A 23,875-nucleotide genomic window follows, 5' to 3' on the forward strand; every position below is an offset into this window, starting at 1 on the left:
ACAGCCAGGGGACAGCATGGGCCCACTATCAAACCAATGTCCTGCAGCTCTGCAGAGGTCCCTCCCTCAGCCTGCAGCAGCTTCGGCACAATTGCAGACTCTGCAGTTACTGCCCCCTGCACTGCACTCCGAAGATCCAGCAGCCTGAACAAGCGGCAGCCACAGCCTGACCCAGTCCGGACCGGGAATTACCATTTCTAAAGGTTAAAGCTTTGGGCCGTTAAATCCCATTAGGAATTTTTGTTGGGTTTTAAGTGAGACTCAATTTGCCAGCTGAATACAAATCCCACTCCCATCAAGCCTATTTGCAAGGAAAACACAGTATAACGCCCAACAGATTGTTTCTAATTAAGGGTGCCTCAAAGCTACAACTCTATCACTATTTCCACTATGTCTGTCAGCTTAAAAGAAAACAGGAGACAGCTCAAACACTGTTTTAAGCATTTCTTGGTGCCTCTCCTCCTTTTCTCTCAACTCTACCTTTCCCTTATGTGTGGCGTGGGAGCAGAGTTCACAAGTCCTCTATTAACTGCTGCGAAACAGAAAGATTCAGACATTAGAGGGATTCACTTCTAATAAAGTCATCATATACTCATTCCTCCAAAGGAGGTAGAAAGATAATCAGAGCAGCAAAGTCCCCGCAGAGCTTTGCATGAGAAAAGGAAACTATTTATACCCGCACAGAACTTAATTAGATTTCTGATGAAATTCTGCATACTTTTTTTTTTTTTTTTTGGTACAGTAAGCACATATCTGCAAGAAAAACCCCGAGCCAGATTTCCCCAAAACAGCAGGGCTGACAGGCAGAAACCCACTCTCAGGGTAGCATTAGTCTTTCTTTTTCTTTTTTTTTTTAAACATACAAAGGTTTGGGGTTTTTTTCAGTTGGTCAGTCAGTTGGTTGGTTGGTTTGGGCTTTTTCACCCCTCATGGCAGGGTGATAACTAAACCACTTTCCCTTACATTACTCAGAATCACACTTGATTTATCCACTCTGCTGCTGATAATGCCGCTAAGCCTTTACATAGTGATTTCCATCTTCAAAGCCCCATACAAAACACTAATTAATCTCCACAGCCCCTGGTGTGCTGTACTAGGGGAAGATTTATTCCCATTTGGTAGATGATAATAATTTGCCCTGGGTCACACCCCAACTTACTGGTAGCACCTTTTTTTTTTCTTTTGCCTTTTTGCCCCTGAATCTAGATCATGCTGTTAGGAAACCCAGTTTCCCTCCCATCAGGCAGAATTACAGTAGATACAGTGGGCAATTTAGCCATCAGAAAAGCACCACAGCACCCAGTCTTGCCTACTGGAACACACAGGACGTACATCACAAGAGCTGGTGATGCTGGGAAAACAGCTGGCTTACTGTCACAAGCAGCCAGTAACACCCATGTGTAATGTGAAGCACAAAGACTTACATGACTCAGACCACCGCTGCCACAAGTACCTGGCTAACTGGCTAAGGTGTTGGTAAAAGCAGAAGAAAATTTGACTTTCTGCTTCATGTCAGGTCTTTGTACTATTCTTCTGTCATGGATTACAACTGATTTTTTTGATCCTTCATCCTCCTGACAGTTATTGTCTTCACAGTTCCCTGTTTCAAGTTACTCTTGAGCCTTCACACAGGAATTCCCACTGAGGATGCAACTGGCATAGGAAGCGATCGACAACAGGGTAAAATGTCTTGGCTCATTTCTGGTGCACATGTGTAAACTGCAGTAACTCCTTTGTTCTACAGGCCCTAATACAGCTGACAGGAGTGTGACAGCACATTTTGCAGCTGTGGCCATTTGCAAGGGGACCTGTAGTAAGTCAATGTCTGAAATGGAAATCATACCAGATGTGGAACTCACCGATCTTCTTCCAAGCAAGAAAGGGAGATGAAGAGAAGTACCTGTCCTAGGCTTGTTATTTACACTCCTTTTCTTCCAAATGTTACATGTTTTGCTTCTTTGTAGAGATATCCTGCCAAGGCACTGGTAAAGAACAGCCCTTTCCCCATCTCATTAACAGTCTAGTTAAAACCCATGATCTAGGTTAGATCTAGGTAATTGAAAGGTTAGAGAGAACAAGATAAAGAAACTGTCAGATGATTGCAGAACAGCAGGAGGAGAAGCAGTGTTGAAGAACTCTCCTGGTTTAATGGGACACCAAAGCCTCCCATCAACCATCATGGCCTTGATGCAAGAAGGTCCCACACTGTACCATGTTCTCAGTCTGCGTACCACATTCAGGGGAAGAACCAGGTCCCATGAGTCCAGCATTTCTCCAGACAGTCTGTGTTCCAGCCGCGTTCACACGCCCTCAATTGTACTAACCTTCCAGAGAGGTTAATCTCAGCTCTGCTGAGATAAGCAGACGGAAACCCCAGCGGGCAGGAATTTCCCACTTAGCTTTGTACAGAGGAGCTGAGATCAGAGAAACACAAAGCCGTACCACACGTGCTGGATACTATGCAGCAGAAACTGTGCAAGAGTCACATACCAATAAGTAACTTTCAGAGTGACAGAGAACAAGCAGACACACAGGCACCATCAGGCATGTTGTCGGCTGCTTCCCAAAGCCAAGCAGGTTCATCATGAACCAACACCTTCAAAACTGTGTCCTTGACTGTCTCTTGTCTTTCCTAAGTATACACTGCCCAACCCCTACCTAGCCAAGCCTTCAGAGATGAATGAAAGCACAATGTTAGAGTATTGAGACAAGAAGCCTGGGTAAATCAACATGTTTTCTACAGATTAGTGACTTTATCATTACACAGGAATTGCACAGTAGCTGTTTCCAGCTCCTTACATGCTGGTAAGTTTTCCTGGACTGGTAACCACTAGGGAAATTTTTGTACAGCAGAGCTGGGCACTCGTCACATACCTCATCAATCAAGCTAAACAGAATAGTCAAAGTTGCTTTGTGAGGAATGATTTACAGTATTTTATTTGTATCCAAGCGTTGAGCTTGTGAAGCCTTCAGACTTTTTGCACAAGCTGGAGGACCAAGCTGAACTCTAACACAGAGGCAAAAATGATAACCCTTAGCAGCTTGCAGGATGATGGTTAGGAGTTCAGGAGATGTGTGAGGAATGAAGGCAGTACAGTTGATTCTATAGAGACACAATGATCTGGAGAAGAATTAATTTTCCTTTCTCAAAGCATGTGAAAAAGACAACTTTTCTATTCATATGGCCAGAGATTCACTCTCCTGGTCATCTATGCCTGGCTACAGGCAAATTAGGCTGAAAAAAATCTTTGTTGAAGAGAAAAAAGCGGTATCCAAATGCACTGACAGGATATGGAACTTATGTGGAAGCTCCTAAATCACCAGGTAAGCTCTCTCAGATAAACCACTGATTGATCTCCTACCTTCACCAGTCCCTGCAGAGGCGGATTCCTGCTCCTGTACCTCCCTCTCTGTCTGAGTCTCGGCATTCTGCAGCTGAGGCGCCAAGGTCTGGGTACCCTGTGATGTCACAGAGGTGGGGGGATTTCGGGGTTGTAGGCCTATGGCATTCATCAGGCCCATGTCCCTGTCTGTCCTCCATGTAGCTCTACTGGTTCTGAAAAGAGAAAAACAAGTTAGACCAGGCTCATCGGAGGCAACATGCCCAAGCAAGACTGAAACATGAACGTGAGGCTCTCCTTGCCTCCACTTCAACCAGGCACCTGCTTGCTACTGTGAGGATGGGGATGAAAGGAATTGTGACCTGCACTCATTTACCCACGCTGGTTTCTTGAGTTTTAAGCCAAGAGAGTCTCAGATTCCATTCACCCTTCCACAGAAGCAGCGTGCCTTACAGGCACAGAGAGATATCCCCTGAAGCATCATTTAGCCTGCAGAACAACTATCTTGGAGTCACTGCATTGAGGAGGCAACACAATGTGCAGCACAGAAGCACCAACACACATGAAACCTCCTGCACTGCAGGGCAGTTTTAACTCCCATTGATGCAGCCTGTACCCCTGTCCTCCTCTGGATTTCCTAGATTGTCAGCGTCCCATATGAATATACTCAGGCAGGCATTTCTGCCCATTCCAGTAAGACAGGAAAAATCCTGTATTTTCAAAAGCAAACAACAGGAACCACCTCAAGGCTCATTAGCTTCTCAGACTCGAACAGCTGGAGTGTACAATGCCACAGCTGAACCTTGACAATGCCTCAGCGCTCTTTTCTAAACTGACCTCTAAGTGCTGGGAATGGTAAAGAGATTCAAGGAAAGGCTGCCTCATTCACCATTTTTTTTTCATAAGGCTTTGAAACCAGCTACACTTTTTTTGCTCTCCCTTTGAGCTAGTTCATTCTGAATCAGTATTTCTGCCTTCAAGCCTGCTATTATACGAGACTGAGTACGTACTGTCAAAAACTTAAGTAGTGGCAATATCCACTCATACAGCAGAGTAAAGAATCTCACTGCTTATCTTTCACCCACAATCAGACCAGGGCTGTAGGACAGCCCAGACATTCACCCTGTAAACAAGCTCACAACTTCCTTGGTATGCTGAATTGAGAAACACAACTATCACCCTCTTGTTGAGAACAGCTGGCTTACAGAGGAGTACTTGTCACAATGGCAAGAAGCAATTGCCTGCAGCATCATCCTTGTGTATAGAACAACAACATGTGCATCACTGGACAGACTGAAACAGCCAATGGGGACATCAAGGGCTGTAGCTTTATTTTTAGGGCTTTTTACTGAGAAACAACTGTCCCATGACCAGCAATTAAAAAGATAAAAATCAGTAACCAGGTCAGCATCACAGATTTGCCCTTTTCTCTGTGAACTCCCCCATTCTTCAGCTACCCTCCAAAGACCATTTGCTTTACATGGTGTTTTTGATGCATCAAGCATCATGATCCTCCCACAGCTGTTACTAGGGCCCTGAATGACACATGTACTTTACTAACACTGGCACTTTTGGGCACTAAATGTCACTTGCTGGAAGAAGGCCAGGTGACCCAGCTAGGCAATGTCAAAGGGGGAGAAAATTGCATATTTAAAGCTGCCAGTGGTAAGGGAACGAAGAATTGATGTTTTCAGATCTAACAAAAACAGCAGAAAGGGTTAGGTCTCTCTAACCCAACACCCAGGAGACTCACCCGGGTCGTTCAGTATTCCTGCTGCTGGAATGCACAGTGAAGACATTCTCATTCAGCTGGTCCCAGTGGTACTCAACTCCAGAGTTTAAGGCCCTTAAAATGCCAAAGAAGGAAAAAATATTAGCATGACAGGACACTGTTCAAGCCAGCCCACGTTACATCCTCACAATATGAAGAATAGTGTTGATTCCTGCCCCACAGAAACTGCAGATCTAGCTCAGTTCACATTTTTGTTAAAAGGGCTCATCAGAATAAAGCACCTTGCAAACACGGAGTGCTGTATTACCAGATTATTCTGGAATATTCCATTCATTTCAATTCAGTATTAGCACCAAGACACAGCAACAGGAGCAGAGTGATTTTCAGGAAATGAAGACATACAACTGTGTGTACAAAATCAGGTTACCCTAACTCCAAGTAACTAAACAAAGAATTGGAATGGAAAGGCCAATTCTCCCTGTGGTGTCTGCAAGCACTTCCCGCACAAGGTAATGGTCAGTAAGACACTGCTCTTATTTAATTTCTTTGCAAATGATTCTCATTCTACCTATAAATAATCTTTATACATCCCTTTCGCTGACAGCCACTGTGGAGCAAGGACAGATGTAGAGGATATTTTAACAAGTTTCCACAGAAGAGATTGTACTGCATCAACAGCATGTGTGCCTGAAAAGTCTAAACTGGAATTTTACATTTAATAAATGGTTTGCTATAACGGAACAGCCAACGCTCTGGAAACCTCTCACGGAGCATTTTCCCAAAAGATACACCAAATCAGGGATTACTAATCACAGGAACAGACAAGGTTATCAACCATTGCTGAAGACAACAGGTAATCACAGAAACAAACCCACCATAATGCTGCAAGTACACATCCCCCCGAGAAGAGGGTGAGAACGAATCCCGCTCACTCTGTGCCGTACAGAAACGTCACAGGACAGGCACTCACTACGCAGTCCAAGGCGGCGCAGAGATCTCCCACCTACTGCTGTGTTCCACCTTCAGAAGCACTCTGGGCTGCATTACCATGGAAGGCACCTCCTGGAGTGTTTTGCCACACCATGCTGACAGCTCATATGAGCTGGCCTGGGAGCTTTGAAATGGTGTTGCGGATCACCACGTGCTTGATGGACTGCACACACCCCATGGTGCTGGGTGGAGTTAGCAGCGCTGCACAGTGGTCACAGGAAGGCAAGTGTGGGGGGGAAAACCCAAACCAACAAAATAAGACCTGTGCAGACACAAGGGAACTGTGTCTGAAGAGCTGGACTTCCATCACCCTGCAGATGGTCTCAGAACTAGGAGTAGTCCCATAGCCTGAAGGAAGGATTCACAGCAAATATTTGGTAGATGGGTAAGGCTCAGGCACATACGAGATGTTTTATGTACATATGGAAACTGTTGTCCCTGTAAAGAGATGACCCAGCAGAACTAAAAAGAACCCCAGCTTAGAGGATGCTGCAGGTCAGACATGCTGCAATAGGAAAGCAGTGTGTACTGGAGGCCTGGGGCTAGGCTGCCAGGATGACAGCACCCCAGGTTAGGACCCAGGTGAGGGATGAATAAAATCACACATGGAGGCTACAAGAAGTAACCAGCCATTGCTTTTTTATTTTTTGTGCTGATCTACTCCTGTGCTGCATTACACCCCAAGAAAGCGGCTGCCAGGGAGATGCCAATTTACAAAGGTTTCTGAGTTTACTGACAGATAGTAACTTGTCACTAAAACTCTGCCAGTCCCTCTGGCTGCTCCATCTCCTGTACTGGCTGAGGCTTAGCTGTCACACTTTGCTGTCTGCAAAGCAGCACAGCTCCTAAGCAAGAGAGACTTCCTGACCTCGTAGTCAAAATTTCCATAAAAAGTCTTGACTTTTTGTCAAGTTTTGTCAAGTCTTGACCAAGTGTGCTTGGTCTCTTCAGCTATTACACAACAGAGCTAAGCTGACCTGTGATCTTTTCCCTCTTCTTCCACACATCTTCATGCTTCCCAAAGAACAGTCCCCCACAGCTGCATACATGATTGGTATTCCCTGCCAATGTGTGCCTTACTTGTCTTTGTCAGCCTGCCAGCTCCCAAGAAACCAGAAGACCACAAAGCTTTCCCCCAGGACGAGATGGAAGCTGACAATACCCCATTTCCTCTCTTCCCTCAAACACTGTCTTCTTCTACTGCACAGAAAGTCCAGCTCCTGCACACACACTTCTTTGAGTGGATCAATTTCATTTCTACAAAAGCATCGTGGTACCAAGCTGACACACAGTACAACGGATGAAAAGCTCCTGGCCATGCTCCTACCTGTTCTGCAGAGTCTCACTACTGTGCAATTGAATTGTTGGACAGCAAAGTCCACTCTAACTCCATGCTGTCAGTCTGCACATGGTGAAATCAACAGGCATTCAATTTAATGCATAACTTTTCATATTGGTTTTAAACACTGCCATTTATCAACTGAGCTTTGCTGCCAGGGTCCTATTAGCTATTCCTTTGCTGCCCGAGAATCAGGGGCTTTGCCTTCCTTCCCTCAAAGGAGGGCCTGCAGCAGATGGTGCCACTGCTCCTGCTGCTGACTCTGGGACCACTGATAAACAGGCTTAAGCCGAGGTCACTACACTTGGCCACGATGGGAGCCCACCATTCTCAGCACCATTTTAACCTGGCTTTTTGCTTTGGTCTAAGTGTGCCTCCCTGCTGGGTAAAAGAAGTGGTTCAGAATAAACACCTGGCACTCTTTGCAGCAGCAAGCATCTTCACTGCTACCTTTCAGCAGTCTCTTCCTTTAGCCAGCTACACAACTTACCCTTTCCCAACTCTACCTCTTGCAAAAGCCATAAGGCCCTCAGCACCATCTTTGTCCTCTTTTATATGCATCTGTGTATCTCTGAGCTGGAATCCACATTGGTCTCTTCACAGCCTTAAGATCAGTATCAAGATGGCTCCTGATTAGGTTTTCCAGCCTTTAGATGATTGATTGAGCCTACAGAAGAGATGTTTCAGACTGCATCAAGATACAGCGAGGAGAGCATACACCTGAACTTAACAGAGGGCACTGGTTGGGCACTACCTTTTATATGGAGATTGCAATTTCTCTTCTTAATGAATCAAAATTTCATCTAAGAAATAATGCTATTGTGTGGGCTAAATGCCAGTTTTAACACCATGCTTGCATCAGAAATTTTCACATAATCACACCTTAAACCAACTTCAGTACACAACAAGATGTGTATGACAACCACAATTACCTTGGTTTAAATCAGATTTTCAATTAAGCTTAAGACTTGCTCTGGTTTAGCCACACCTATTTAAAACAGTGCAATCTCCCTTTTCAGAAAGCCTAAAGGTTTTTTAGCTCTTATTGCAAAATACTGCTTGAATTTTGTAAATGAGCAGCCTTTCACAGTACGTTTCCCCGGAGATTTGCAAATCAAGGCCTAACGATTCATTCCAAAGAAGCAGAGCTTACACTGGAGAAATGAATATTTTTCAGGTAATGTAAGCATTTAACTTTTGCTTCATCAAACTCTAGACACAGAAATGCTAGAAGCACTTTACATTTTTCAAGGCATAAGGTAGAAGCTCTGCGTAGCATGGAGCCACTTGGATGTGGATGCAGTAAAAAGGACATTTGTTGCCCAGGGCTTTAGGGTGAAAAATTGCAATTCTCTGCACTGTGTCAGTCATGGACAGTGAAGTCCACTTAGTCAAGTTCTTACTTTCTTCCCTTTTATGGCTGTCACTAAGCTCCCTAAGCCCTCCCTGGAAATTTCCATTAGCTTTGTTACATGCAGAGCTGCTCACAGCCTGGATTTCCCAGCAGGGATCTGTTCTAAGATGGACTTTTCCTTCACGCTTGTGTCCAGCTCACATTATTAACGAGCTTGGAGAGGATGAAGGGCACAGACTTGCAGGCTTTGCTGAAAGTCGAATAAGGATCCAGAGTGGAGCCTGTTAAGTACCATGAGCCAACAACTTAACAAGCCTCTCCCTCTACATGGAGGTATTACCCCCACAGCTCATTTATGTCTCCAGGAAGAAACTAGGACCAAGTACAAGGAATTAATGACAACTTTATTAACAAATGACAAGAGAGCTGAAATACAATTTACTGCATTTGCTTAACCACTATTTGAAGGGTAAATTGACAAAGCACACATCAGCACAAACAGACTCAGACATCTGGGTAACCCCCCCAGCTGGCATATCCAAAACTGGGAGTCGAAGGGGAGGAGGGATTAGGATGGAAATTCCCCAACTCTACCATAACAATACAGCTCTGGAACATGACAGCAAGACAAAACAACCCATAATTTGCAAGTAGCGTATGCATGTCCAGGAAGGCATAAATAGCACTTACTACCTTTTCACTTATATCAACAGGGGACGATTTAAGTGAAATGTGAAGAAGGCAGCAGCAACGAGCAAACACACTGCTCTCCTCCTTCAAATCCCACTACATGGTAAGGCCCAACAGCAGCCCACTCGTTTGCTATAGTACCAAATTAAATTTTGATTACAACATTGCTGCCTGCAATCCCATCTAAAAATACCAGCACAACTTCATTACCAGAATGAAGACTGTGGCAAGCCCAACACAGAAAGGAAGCTGCATGATGATGCCATGCAATGCACCTGATTTTCACGCTGCCAAGTTTGCTTCCTCCACAAAAGAAAATACTCCTTAAAGCTGATTTCTCAAATATATTGTCCATTCAAGATCACTAAATGCAAGCATACAAAACCAGATTAAGTTTACAAAGGATTTGAATTTCCCACAACGTGCTTTCTTCCCTTTGTGTAAACTTGTCCTTCTTAAGCCATTCAAACTGTATCAAGGAAATAGAGTGAGCTACAAGAGAGCGAGGTGGCACTATGCTAAGGAACAGGAATCTGTTGTCCTGGTTTGGGAAGGAAGAAGCAGCTCGCAGTATCTTGTGCAGTACAATGCAATGCTGGCCAGCTTCCAGATGCATCCTTGTCAGCAGCTCATTATCTCTTCTACCAGCGTGGTGATGATCAGCACAGCAAGCTCATCCTTAGCTCCCATGATTAGCTATGCAACGGTATTGTTAGTACAAGGCGAAGTTTGGCACTCCCAGCAGCTGCCTGGATAGGAAAACAATAATTTCTAACGCCCTACTTCATAAATATTTAGCTTTCTGTGCAGGCGATGAACCACGTGCAGAGACAAATCCAAGTGAAAACTGGCTGCAGCGCAAACTGTATGGAAGCAGCAAACGGGATTTCTGGAGTAAGCTGCAGGCCCACGTGTCACTAGCCAGGGGAAGGGCACGAGATCGAGTATAGGAATTGCAGGAACACAGGATCTGCAATCACAGATATTTAAATGATGTACGGCATCATCCTGTTCATCACATTGAGATGAATGATGCATCTAAGAGCAGCCTCATTTTTACTCCCCACACAGCTGCAACCCACTAATTTTTCAGAATCCCGCAAGTTTTGCCTGTGTGAAAACCAGCAACCATGCAGAAACGCACCCTGACACGTACTTGAATTGTCCAAGGTGCTGCAGAAGCAGGACAGCAAGCAGCTTGGTGCAGCTGGTAGCTGTGTGCCTGCTTCAGGGAGGGTGCCAACTCAGCTTGGAACACTTTGTGAGACGATTGGTTCTGTTCATTCGATTGTGCAGTCCTGCCAGCTAGGTTAAATGTCAGGATTTTTGAAGATGCTGTTTTCAAACTCACACCATTTATATGAGGTCAGCCCTAAAAAACTGGTGGCACCAGTAGCTAATTCAGTAGGTCTTCTGTTTCAACAACTGTAAACACATACAAGTTTGCTCTGCCAGTGGACACCTAAGGCTGGATCCAGTTCATGATCTTGTGGCCAGTGGATGATCAGATTTAGACAGAAGGCACACCCCTAACAGCCACCTTCCCTGAGCAAAAGTTTGGTATCTCACCTAAGGAAGAGAGTCATCGGTCAGCTAAGCTGGCACACACTTCAGAGAGAAAGAAGAGGGGGTGAAAGAAAACACAGATTAATACAGTAAGAACACAAACAGATCAGTTTCTTCTGATCCACAAGACCACTGTGGCTAAAAACTAAGTGACTTCAGGAGTCAGCATTTGCAACCTGCCTACAGTTTGCATGTAGAAGATAAGAAGACTCATAAAATAATTTGAAAAGGATGACGCACTACCAGAAAGCATTATGAGGAATTTGTCTTATATTCCATGGGAGAAGTATTCAATTAAGAATCAGTCTTCCAACACATTCAACAGGAGTAACAAATGGAAATTAAGCACTAAGACAATGACAGAGAAAAAAGAAAAGAGTTTAGTATGAAAGTGTGAATGTTTGATTATCTTGGGACTCAAGTACAAATACTGAGGTTGAGGGTGCCGCCCTTAAGGAATGCAAGGCTGCACAGAAAAACCTGTGTTGAGAATTAGGACAAGAAAAGTCCCTCTCAGATGGCCTTCATTCTTCTGCCAAAACACCAAAACAGTTTTTAAAATAGATTTCGTCAGAAATCTACACACATTACTGTCATGTAAACACACTGTTTTCATACAGCATGACATAGGAAGTTGTAACTTGTATCATGTTTATGAGAAAAAGAGCACAGCACCCAGGCCAAATAGCCTGGAATAAACAAGGCAGAAATAGACCAAATAAGAATTTCTTGACTTTTCACTGGTTTTCTTCTCACTAAATCTTGCCATCCTCTGTATCTGGCTCCAACCACACCAAGCAGCAGGTGGGGACCCCTCTGGAAGGTAAATAAGATTCCAGATCCTCAGATTCCAGGTCTTCAAACAAGCACAATTCAGCTTGATATTGTCATAGACGCAGCTCTAAAGATGGAAAACTTGCTTAAGTCCTCTAAAAACCTAAAGGCTTGTTAACTGCCTTAAGTGATTACAGGCAGACTACACTCTAAATAAGCTTTGAACCCTTAGAATATCTTAGGCTGTTTAAGACCTATCAGCTCTTCCAGTGGCTTAGACAATTTAGGCTGTTAGGAGTCTTTGGAGGAGTGCAAATTGCTTACACCTTCTAAGGCCTTAAAACATCTTAAACTGCTACAACTGTTCATAGCCAAAGTCACTCTTCTGTCACATTTGAACTTTCATTACTGTTTTAGCAGAAACTAACATTGATGAAGTAGGCTTGTTTTGTAGATATAACACCACCAAACTAAACCAGGAAAATGCATCTAGAAAGGAGAAAGCAACGACAAAATAAATGTTTAAAATTAGCAAGCATAGCAAATGCTTATTTTTAATAGAACAATAGAATGTGCACACACAAAGCTGCCAAAGCTCCAGAACCAAGATCTCAGTTCGGTCAAATCTCAATGAGATCCACAGGGCAAGCAAAGTTTTATATTTTTAATCTTCAGCAGCTAAAAAGTATTCTGTTTAGCATACAGGGGAAACCACCTCCAAAAAAAAAAAAAAAAAAAAAAAAAAAAAATCAGCAAGAACGCGAAATTGCAATTATTACTCCAATTACTCGCAGTTCGTAGACATGAAGTTAAGACCATTTGCAGGATTTAAAATAGGGAAAGAAAATGAAAAGAAGAATTGATTGTTTTATTTGCTAGCTGGACTCATTAGCAGAGTCTTGCTGGAAAAAAACAAGCATAAGGGACACCAAATAAAACTCCACAAATAATACAGATTAAAGATTGCAAAATTAAAGAAAATCTTATTGGAAAGCCAAGGAAGTAAACAAGTGAACAAGGAAGGTCTAGTATAGATCCGTAGAGAAAAGAAAGGTTATAAGACAGCCGGAAAACTCGTGCTGCAAGAGAGAGAAAAGACATTCTAAAAATAAACACGAGGAAAATGGTATTAGAATGAAAAAAGGTCTATTCGTTTGTGAGGCTAACGACAAAAATCAATGACGTTTCAAAGTGGACAAGATATTGAACTCTCTTCCCTGAAGTCTTCACTTATAAAATATCTAAGGGTACTTGTGTAATTAGGGAGCAAGAAATATGCCAGGCATAGCAGCTAGTCGCACTCACTTAGAATTTTTTTTTTTTCTTTAAGTTAACTTTTTTGAGTCATTCGCACCTGTTTTTTAATGCATTACCAAAAAAAGAGGAAGTGACAAAAGGGCAGAAAAGTCAATTTAGCAGCATTCTTCAAAAAGAAAGCCTTACTTAAAACTGACTATTACTGTCTTCTAAGTGTAACTTTTATCCTTAAAGAGAGTAATATAACAAACAGAAAAAAGAAGATATATTGAAACAATGAAAGAGTGAGCCACATGCAGTAGGCAGTTAGTAAAGTAATTGCCTGCATGAAATTTAACTGCTTTTGAAGACAGAATTAGAAAAAAGTACAGGAAGAAAAGGTGGCAGGTGTGATCTGAATAGATGGAAGTGAAGCATTTGGTAACTGCTTTTACAGCACATGGCTGTGCTCCTACAGAGTGCAACTGAAACTGAGAACTAGCTAGGACCTGCAGATGGCCAGGGATGCAGTACACAAACTGGTAAATACCAGGCTATGATTTCTCAACACAGAGCTCTGTACAAAGTTCCTTTCTCATGGTGGGAAATAAATGTCACTAAGTAGTCAGTGCTACAGCATATCTTAAAGAATTGGGTGAGGGAAATGAACTTGCTAATAACTGAAGATTTAAGGTAGCTTTCAAAATTTATCTTTAGGAATCACAGACATATTAAGTGGAATTTTATGAGGGCAACTTTCACTTAATGCCATTAGTCATCCTGGATATCCCATTCACATACAAAAAGGGAAAAATCATTTAAAAAGGTATCAGAATGGAAATACTGTTTCAAGCCTCCACATTAGCACTCTGCTTCTGCAACTGCAAGGACCAAGCCTCTTGGCACAGAGGATACCTAGGCTTCCCTGAAGAATTAGGAAATAATTAATTTAGTTTTTGTCTTAAATGCATGAATAATAAAATCCAAAATGTACACTTGCAGGATGCATCTATAGTGGAAAATTGGACATCTTTCCTCCTTTTCAGTCCTTTTATCAATCAAAAGCATCTTTTATCCTCATTTAGACAATTCAATGTATCTTGTGGTTAAGAGGCAGCAGAAGCCCAACACAGGCATTCATTTCCTTGTTAAAGACCCAGTGCAGATGCTTCCTTTCAAAAGGCCATTTGCAGGGAGGACTCAGACATAAATAGTATCTCCAGCAAGCCCAGTTAGAGGCTGTGGAAACGCTCCCTGCGCAGGGTTGCCAACATCCCTTGGTTACACACGAAGGAAGACAGCTCCTCCTTCGGTCTCCTTGTTTACTCCACCCTCCAGAAGCTGTTCTTAAGAGGCAAAGGATGTAGCTTGTGCTGCTGGGGGCATCATGGCTGGAGGCTGCAGAGCCTGAGGCATGGAGCCAGCGGCGAGACAGGCAGCTGCACAGATTACCATCTCATCACCAGTGCTGATAACTACATGTAGACACACTGTCCCCATCAGTAGATGGGAGGATATATGCCAACCTCAGAGAAAAAACCAAAAACAAACAACAACAACAACAACAACAAAAGTTTGGCAAAGACAGATAAATGCAGTGATGTTTGCAAAGGATAGGATTTTTTCGTAAGAGAATTTTCCTGGAATAATTTCATGTTAGAGGCAGATCTCATCGCAAAGAATTAAAATATGCACTCTGAATCAGTTTGAGACTCTCCACACCTACTTCCCAGTGAGAGAAATCTAAGGAATGCTGCCTCTGAACCAGATGCATCTTCAGGGGTATATGAATTCCATTACCAGAGGCTCTGACTGCTGAAGAAATCCTTCCTCTCTTGTGGATGCCTGCATTAAAAAGCTAGCCTTAGACAAGGTGCTTCAAGAGCTTGAAGTTTCCTCAGAACACTGAGGTTTCTGGAATAGTATCTGCAAAAGCACGTGAGCACTGAGCCCTTCCAGAACCTGCTCCTGAGCACAGGGGAGAGGACACTCGAGATGAAACAACAAACAATCGACATTTGGATCCCCTGCCTTTCGTCCATGGTGATCCTCCACAAGCAAAGACAGCAAAGGGCAGCATGCAGTCTGCTCCTCACCACTTTTGGTCTCATCGGTTCATGTTTTAGATGCCCCACCAGGGATGTTGCTGAAGGGGAAAGCCCTTATTGGATTGGGCAGGATAGGGAAGTTTATGAGCATTAAGAATCAAATGCCTTTTTAATTCAGTAGAGGTGTGTGCAGTCAGTAGGAATGTGTTTCTACCATATAAGACAGACACTGAGGATCTCATTCCATGATGCAAACTGATAAAGGCCTGATAAAGACTCCACACTGCAGATTTGCTTAGATAAAATGTTCCCCTGATCCCACTATCAAGTGCTCTAAGCTACTGTGCCAGTTAAAAGGCAAATTTTAAACTATTCCAGCTTTTATATCTAGCTTCTTCTACACCCATATTAATATTTTGCTATCTCTGCTGATAAGCATCTTGTATCTCATCCTAGAACTAAATTTTTTCTTACAGCCTCATGTACTGATGGCTTAATCACCTATAATCAACCAAAACCTCAGGTCTTTCTCCTCCTCTGTCATTTTATCTACTGAACTCAGTGTAATTAGTCACTAAGTGCACTTTGTACTGTTAAGTTCTCACTTCTATAGCTCCAGTAGCTTTCACAGCAATCCAATTCCTTTGCAATACTTTGATTTTTTTCTGCAATGACAAAGCTAATGTCACACCCTCAGCAAATTTATTCAGTGCACCCTTAGCAGCCATTAGTGTAAATAGTATTAATCAACCAGTTCCAGGACTGTTATTTTAGAGAAGTCCAATGACCTTTTTCTTGACAGAGTCCAGATGTAAGTAATGTTGTATTCTTTCCTTTAGCTAGGACTTCACCCACTCTTTATCTGATCTTGTTCTAATTCTTTAGAAATTAACCAGATTTATTGTAGTTCCAGTACAGGAACTGCCTTACTAAACCACAGATATGTTAGACTTGGAGCAAATCCTTGGCTGACCTTTTAATTAGAAATAAATCCATAAAATTCTCAAGAACAGATACACAAGCTACTGTACTCCACTTTAGTCAAATCACAATGCATTCAAATCTCACTTTCCATGGTTTTTATTTTACTTACCGTCAAAATATGCCCTATAAATTTGTGTACTGAGATTACAATTATGGACTGCAACCTTGCCATTTCCATTTTTAACTAGTGGTTTTTTTGAACACTGGGAGGACTGCTTGCATAGCATCCCATCCATGGACCTTCAAGTTATGCCTTTTTTTTCTTTCTTTCTTTTTTTCTTTTGTCAGCTTGTACTTCCAGTCTACTCATTTAAATCCTCTATTTGAGGAACAGCTGCTATTTCAATCTGTTTATATGATTTCTGTACTAGTTGATTTCAAATGCTTCCATTGTATATGGGAATTAAGACCCAGGGAATTAAAATAATCTCTGTTTTTTGCTACTGACCACAGTTTTCTTTGCCAAATTAGAATAGTGGAGGGGTTTCAGCAGTATAGTGTTTTCCTGCTATTTGCTAGACTATCCTCCATACAGTACTATTCTATCAATTGCTGAATCCTTCATTTAGTATTTGTCTTCCACTGTATTACTGTGCATGGAAACCACACAAATATTTTTCATTTTTCTCCCTCACTTCTCAAGTTAAAGTCAATACACATACCAATCTCAAACCAAGTTTATTAAGCCAAGAACTACTGAGGTGGCATCCACATGTCAGGATTTTTCCTTTCTCTAAAGATCTGTCAAGTAGACCTGGAACAGACATGACAGCTGCAAGCCACTTCTACTCCGATAGAGCCTCGCTCACCTTTGTGTTCTGATGTTAGTGCCTCAGCGCAAATTATACAGCTCAGTGAGTATCTACACCTTCATGCTGAGGTTTTGCAAATCACTCTTGACTGTTGGTCCATAAAATGGTGCATTTGAGAACAGAACACATCAGGTGTCCTGCTCCAGAAAGAACCCACCAGTCCATGTGATGTTTACAATTATCACCAGAAGCATCAATCGCTCCAATCCACCAGCAGGAAACCTGCTGAAGCATTTTTGTCAACACCCCCAATAAATCTCCCACCTATACAGCCACCTTGCTTCATGTTCACATACAAAACACCTATTTTTGTTGGAATTGTGCACAATTAACACGGTGAGCTAAGAAGATTTTTCACAGATGTTGCAGGAGGGCTGACTGTGCTTCCATAACATACCATGAAAGTGTTCATATCGACTTTAATTAGTGAGGTGCCAAGAAGAGACATGCCACTCAGCTTTGGGGTACTGCAAGCACTGGAGTGGAAATGTAATGTGGGGTATGTGAAGCCAGGACAGCCAGATTAAGTTTGACACTGCAGCATTCAATCAAAGAATCCACCCTCAGGGAGACTTCACTTCCCTGGGTTCTCATCCAAGTTCATCCCATGAACCAAAATCAGTAGACAAAATCTTAACTATTTTTCTATACTGAAAATATCTTAGAATAATTCTTGAGTTCAAGAAAAGAGCCATTATTCTTGAATAATTCTTCTGCTTAGAAAATACAGCAACTGTTCTTAAAGAAAGCCACTTATCATGAAAGAGAGTGATTATAGCTTATATTCTATAACAGTATCTTGTAGAACTTCTCGTATAAATAAGACCTTGATGAAAGATTATGTTCAATAGAACAAGAGGGCTGTTTGAAAAGCACTGCCATTCTGCACTACCAAAACCGGTCCAATCTGAATTCCAACCACAGACTTCACCAGAAGGCTGAATTAGTCACTGTTACAATTGTATATATTTATTCTGATTTAAGCTAGTGGTTCCAAACTGACAATGCAACTCTCCTCAAGCACCGCATGCCTGATGTCATGGCACAACAGATGGAGTCCACCTGCATGGGGTATGATCACCAGCAGTACTGCAAGTTTCTAGCTGCCGGCTTTTAAGTCCCAAGGAACTTCAACAGGTGAAGCACAACCCAAAAGAATACCAAGGTAGTTTAGTACCAGGAAATAACTGAAGCAGAGAAACCCCTGAAGTGTCCCTGCAGCGTAAAAGAAATGTGGACAGCACAATGAAGAGAAGGGTTTCAACAAAGCATGGTGCAGACACTCCCCAAGAACACTGAAAGCAGTATGTGTCACTGTTACCATCTGTGTCAGACCACAACTAAACTAGAGTTGTAAGCTTACAAAGCGGCAGTTACACCCTTCCCAGCTCTATACAAGCTAAAGAGAACTGAAACGTGCATGTCACACACTGGACACTTTAAGTGAGGATACCAAAAATAATTCACTGGCTTGCTCATAATCATGACAAAAATCTTTGCAGTTCATAGAATCTCTTGCTTGAATACTGTAAAAAGTATTTGATAATTCTAGGTCAGCAACTTTCAACCTGGTAGGAGGTCTTCAAGAGGTCTTTGAAAGCTGAGGAAAGCAAGCATATTACTAACTCAAATTTCCTGTCACTACAAACCTTTAGAAGTCTATAAATCCAGAGAGGCTGAAAGACACTGCACTAGTCATGTAAGAAATAAGGATCCAGAAATCCTAGTGAGACATGGGAAATAACACGAGCTAATGAGATGCACTTCAAACAGCGTCTGAAGTTTACCATCAGCAAAACAAATATCGATTATAAGAGACTCAGGTAAACACTGCGGCAGTCCAAAAGAAGAATTAGGAACTGGGGTTTATGGATCCCTCAAGCACAAGAAAATCCATGTTTTCCCCACTCCCCTGAGAACAGAATGGCTAAAGCAGTTGTGTCTCCATGTAGTGTCCCCACGTGAAGCAAGCACTTACTCTGGTCGGCAGATCACCAGGTCCCCTTTGTTGGTGCCATAGGCCAATCCCAGGCCCGGCTCGGGCAGCCAGCGAGCGGAGTTTATGCTGACGTGTCTTCTCTGGTCGGCAGGCATCGGGTACAGAACGTTGAAAACTCTCTGCAACAATAACAGGAGATTACTTGACAGGACAATACAAGGCAGGAGAGCCAAGGAGGCTCAAACAAATTTCCCTGCAGCAGCACAGACAGTCATAGAGACATGTCACTTCACAGGATGTTGCAAGAAACCACTGAAATCAGCAGTGAGAGTAAGCAGCTGCTAGAAATGCACATACACGTGCCCTTAAATCTTTAAGAGGCTGACTGGCACACAGCTGTGAAGCATCCAGCAACCAGAACTGGGTATACTGACAACAATCCATTTAACCCAAAAATATGACACATGGAAATCATAAAAACAAAGGCATGAGAAATAGAAAAAGCAGCAATGAGTCAGTTTGGCTATCTAGAATAGACAGGGGCAAGATGCCTCAGTATACTGGGCATTTAAAGTATCAGGACCTTGGAAGGTTAGGACTGAAGACTGCATTTACAAGACCAAATCATTAGGAGAACTTCTGCAGAAATTTAGCAAATAAACCATCATCACTACAAGTAACGTAGACTTTGAATCTGGATTTTCAGTTTGATAAATCCAAGGTGAAAGATAGGTTTGCATTAGATTTTCTAGTGGGCAAGCATCCAACCATCACAAAACCTTTCCTCCAGACTCCACAGAAAAGGGGATGCTGGTGAACCAGTAAGCAGGGATGGGAATGGTATGCTGGAACAACAGGATAAATGTTGATGGAAATGCACATGAACCACTACTGCACTGGTGAGGTGAGTTGAAGTAAATAATTAGAAGCCATTAAGATGGGACTTATCAGCTGTCATAACAAACTGGGGCCATTTTACTCCATAGCTCTGTTGCCCACTGCATATCTTGCCTGTTTGACAATTTAACTTGAGCAGCATGAGTCAGGGATTACTTAACTATGTTCCCTCCAATAGCTAGTACCCAGAACCTTGATCCTGACCATTCTACATGCACACAAAATCAAAGCAAAACAGTATAGCTATCAGGAATAAATTTAACTGCTCCTCTGAGGAGGTCACATTAGACAAGAAAAAAGGACTTCTCTGGCAGAAGCTGGACACTCTTTGCCTTGGCTATCACTCAGCAGTTAGCGTATTCAGAGAAGCTCAGCATTTGGGCAGAAGGAACAGGGCTTTAGGGGTTTAGCCAGGTCTTGGCCATCTCTGTCATGTTGGTCCCATTCCTCTGCTCTGCCTTGCCTGCTGGGGCAGCAGGGAGGGAAGGGCAAGGGGAGAAACAGAAGTGGGGGAGAATCAGATGTACCACGGTTAACACCTGTTACCATGGAGATTAGGGTGCACTCTCAGATGGAAAGACTGGATTTGGAGAAGGAAGGAGAGGAAAAGGAGGGGTCTGCTGGAACCAGGAGCGTAAATTCGTAAGATAAGCATTCTGAAACTCTCAAGACTGCAAGAGTCTTCTATCATATCCTTCTTTGGCAAGTCAGAAACAAACATTTTGTTTTCTACTGAGAATGGCTTTGTTACATCCTAGGAAGCCACCACCTTCCTGGGCTAGCAGCAAGCTCTCCCAGCTGGCAGGTCAGCTTGCACAGCTGTTGTCCCACACGCTCCATAACCAGCCACACCAAGGTGGGAGACTTGCTGGCTATAGCTGAGCTTCACTGCTCAGCACCCTATGGAAAACACTCCCCCAAGGACATGAGTCTGGTTTTGACAGCCTGCAAGTGCTGGCTGAGGGCTGAATCTTGAAGACAAGATAGCTTTAAAATTCTGCCTCAGAATAGTTGCCTCATCATTCCACTCCATTCAATTCTAAACAGCTTGTCAGGCTGAAGAGCTCCCCTCCCCTGCTGCTTCCCACTCCCACGCTAATGGGACAACTCCATGCAGTGTTAAGGGTGATGACTCCGTGTGTGTGGTAATTAGTACATAAAAAGAGAAAGCAGCTGTACTGGCATAATCACTGCTCGCAGCAGTAACCAGGACCCAGCTAATCAATCTGATGCAGTCATACGGACTGTCTGTTGCAATTGCATCCATTAGCAAGACCCCCTACTCTATACACAGACTGAAAAAAAAAAATTTCAAGTTCCTTCAACATCAGCAGGTCCTTCTCTTCAAAGAAGGTCAGAACTCTGCCAGGAAGCATTATTTGCCATAGATCACAGCTAATTCCTTTTAGTTTTGTTGTTTTTTTTTTTTCCTTTTGTCTTGTTTTGATTGCTAAGTTTTATAAAAAGATACTGAGATACTTCAACCGAAGTAGCCAGCCTGAAAACATACCACAGACTGACCACACCTCTTCGCTGTGGATTGTTCAGGCTTTGTACTTCTGAACTTCTAGGAAAAATACTCAGGTTACTACATGGATCCTACATAAATCCAACTCTTCAGCTTCTAGGTCAAGTGATTGCTGCCAACCCTCAAACTCTTAAAATTAACAATACAAATACATAAAGTTGATAATTTAAGAGTTTCTTTCATTAGGGCAGGTTCACAGATTAATTGCAGGCCATGTGTAACAGCCATGTTGATGGTCAAGGGTTAGGAACCAGTTTAGAAACACTGTTGTAAAAGTACAGTGATTGATCTTTAAGGTGCCCATCATACTCTATCAGAGTTTCCAGTGAGCTTATTTTTAATAGTGTGGCACTTTGGGATATGAGATATCATATTGCACCACACGTTATCAGCCCATAATCACCATCAGCAGTCACAGAAAGCTTCCAAGCTCTTCACCACAATCCATGTCAACCTCACTCTCAGCATCACTATACTACCAATTCAACAATATATAGCCACACCATTAGATGTGGCAATTCAGCATTTTACAAAATGGGCAGGTGCCTTTATGTCCAGATGCTCTTCTGAAATAGTTTTGAATGGTATGTTTCTCTAACTACAAACACTGTGAAGTCTGAGGAGTGTGAGCTTCAGAACATACCTATGGAAGCTTAAACCCTAGCAGGTTAACACAAGTAGAGCAAGGTGTTCTCATCTTGCAAACAACAATGATGTATAAATATCATTTCAGTATACATGATAGGTCCTACTCCTTCCCTTTAGGACCCTATGATCCATCTTGAATTACAGAGAACAGCTGCTTGACCTCTAGTTATGTTTGCAGTTATGTTTGTCACTCTGTTTCTGGTGATCTCTCCACACTTTGCCAGAGATTCCAGCAATCATTTCACAGAATCCATCTCTCCTTGAGTTCAGGGGATATCAGGAAGGTAAAAGTCTTCTGCTAGAAAAACCGAAACTGTCTAGGTAGCTAAACTGCCACACAAAAGGCAACTCATACCGAGGGAAAGCAATACTAATTAAAGAAACAAGCTGGTTGCTTCCATTTCACATCCCTATAACCATGAAGTGCGGGGAAAGAATTCATTGAGCAATTTTTGCCTGCACTTTTCTATTTCCAAAAACTGTACTAGAAGCAACTTACGTATCTCTTTGGTGTGCCTTTTCCATCCTCACCCAACAGGAGTGGGCATGCACATCATTCACTGAACTCTCTAAAGCTCCTTTCATTGCTTCACAGCTACAGCAAAAGACGGCTCAAAGAAAGCAGGACTATAAAGCATGAAGATAAGGAAAAAATTGGCCCTTAAATTATTCAACAAACAAGCTGCATTTGGAGTGCAAAGGCCACCTCAAGCCCACTGCTGCTGTTTCCCCTCCAACTTGTCACTGCTGTCACATCAGTACCGTCTCACCTGTCACAGCCACGAACTTAGGTATTTACTTATGGCAGAGTGCCAGGAGAGGCTGCATGACAATCAACAGCCTGGAGGAATCTTTCTCAATGATCTCTTCCTCAATGTCAAGCTGACAGGCCCAGGGCACAGTACATAAGCACAGAGCTAGACAGTTAATTTATACCTGCCCTGGAGGGTTAAGAAAACTTTTTGCTCTAAGTCTCTGCCATGTCCTCGTTACTGAGCTAGTCCTTCTGTCTCCCCCTCCCATCGTGTACTAGGGATGCTGCTGCTTTTCAGTAACACCCTTCAAATTCCACCTTTCCCCCCGCATTTCTGGCACGTGGCAACACCACAAAGCCGGACAGAGCAACGGCCAGGATCCTGTCAGACATCAAAGCAGCAGCAGGCTGCCCCAAGTCTGCGCTCCTGCTGCCAGCTGGCCACGGTGCTGCACGGCTCGGCCGATCCAAGCGGCGCCGTGCCTGGCCGAAGCGGAGGCACGGCATCATCCGCACTGCCACCTCCCTGCTCACGGCCTGCCCACCTCTAAGGAGAGCCATCAAAAGCAGCGGAGTGCTGAACACTACTTGTTTGGCAGAGTGAGACCTTTCTTCTCTCTGGCACTCAAGAAAGAACAAACATGTTTTGAAGCTGGAGAAGAGAAAGTTTTGGCACGAGCAGGTAGGAAAACCCAGCAGGAACTCTTGCTTTTTATCTTTTTTAATTCAATAGAGACACTTCTGCTCTTGACTAGATGCATCTGCTTTTGAGATGCCAATAAATTTCAAGCCATTACCTTTGCTTAGCCTAAGCAGTAAGCTGGCTATTAGATAAGCCTTGATAAAGACTTCTTGGGGAGGAGTGCAGGTCTTGTCTCCTTTACATGGGGAGATCCTGCCATCCCTGAAGCAGGTAAGATGGATTTGTAAATTATCAGCCAAAACCAGAATTATTAATTTTCGACTGAATTAACAATGTCACCAAAGGCTGCCAGACAATGAAAGCACATAGGGAAAGAAATATCTGATGTGTTAAATGGTATAGAAACCTCTTTGAGGACGGGTAAAATACACATTTATCTCTGCAGGATGAGTATAACTATAATGGCAGCCAATAACTGTACCTCTCACCTCCACAGATGCAAAGTTTGTATTGCTAAACAAAGTGCTCTTCATATGGGTACAGGTTATAGTACCACAGTGACTGCAGAGGCTGCACAGCTTTGTCAATACAACTGCAGCT

The 23,875-nt window shown here is 42.9% G+C and overlaps 1 protein-coding gene across 8 annotated transcripts in view; it reads right to left on the bottom strand.

The window, feature by feature from the left end:
* The window catches only part of AMBRA1 (autophagy and beclin 1 regulator 1), a 125,814-nt gene that overhangs the window by 6,961 nt on the left and 94,978 nt on the right, over window positions 1-23,875 (bottom strand). For 5 of the 8 annotated variants that reach the window (XM_040067362.1, XM_040067359.1, XM_058421025.1 and 2 more), the window contains 3 exons: window positions 18,845-18,984; window positions 5,095-5,187; window positions 3,363-3,556 (listed from right to left, as the gene is read on the bottom strand). In XM_040067362.1, the coding sequence (XP_039923296.1) occupies window positions 3,363-3,556; window positions 5,095-5,187; window positions 18,845-18,984 (427 nt within the window). The other 3 variants (XM_058421027.1, XM_058421026.1, XM_058421028.1) reach the window with 3 other exon arrangements.

This window comes from Hirundo rustica, chromosome 6 (assembly GCF_015227805.2).
Source record: "Hirundo rustica isolate bHirRus1 chromosome 6, bHirRus1.pri.v3, whole genome shotgun sequence".
NCBI lineage: Eukaryota > Metazoa > Chordata > Aves > Passeriformes > Hirundinidae > Hirundo > Hirundo rustica.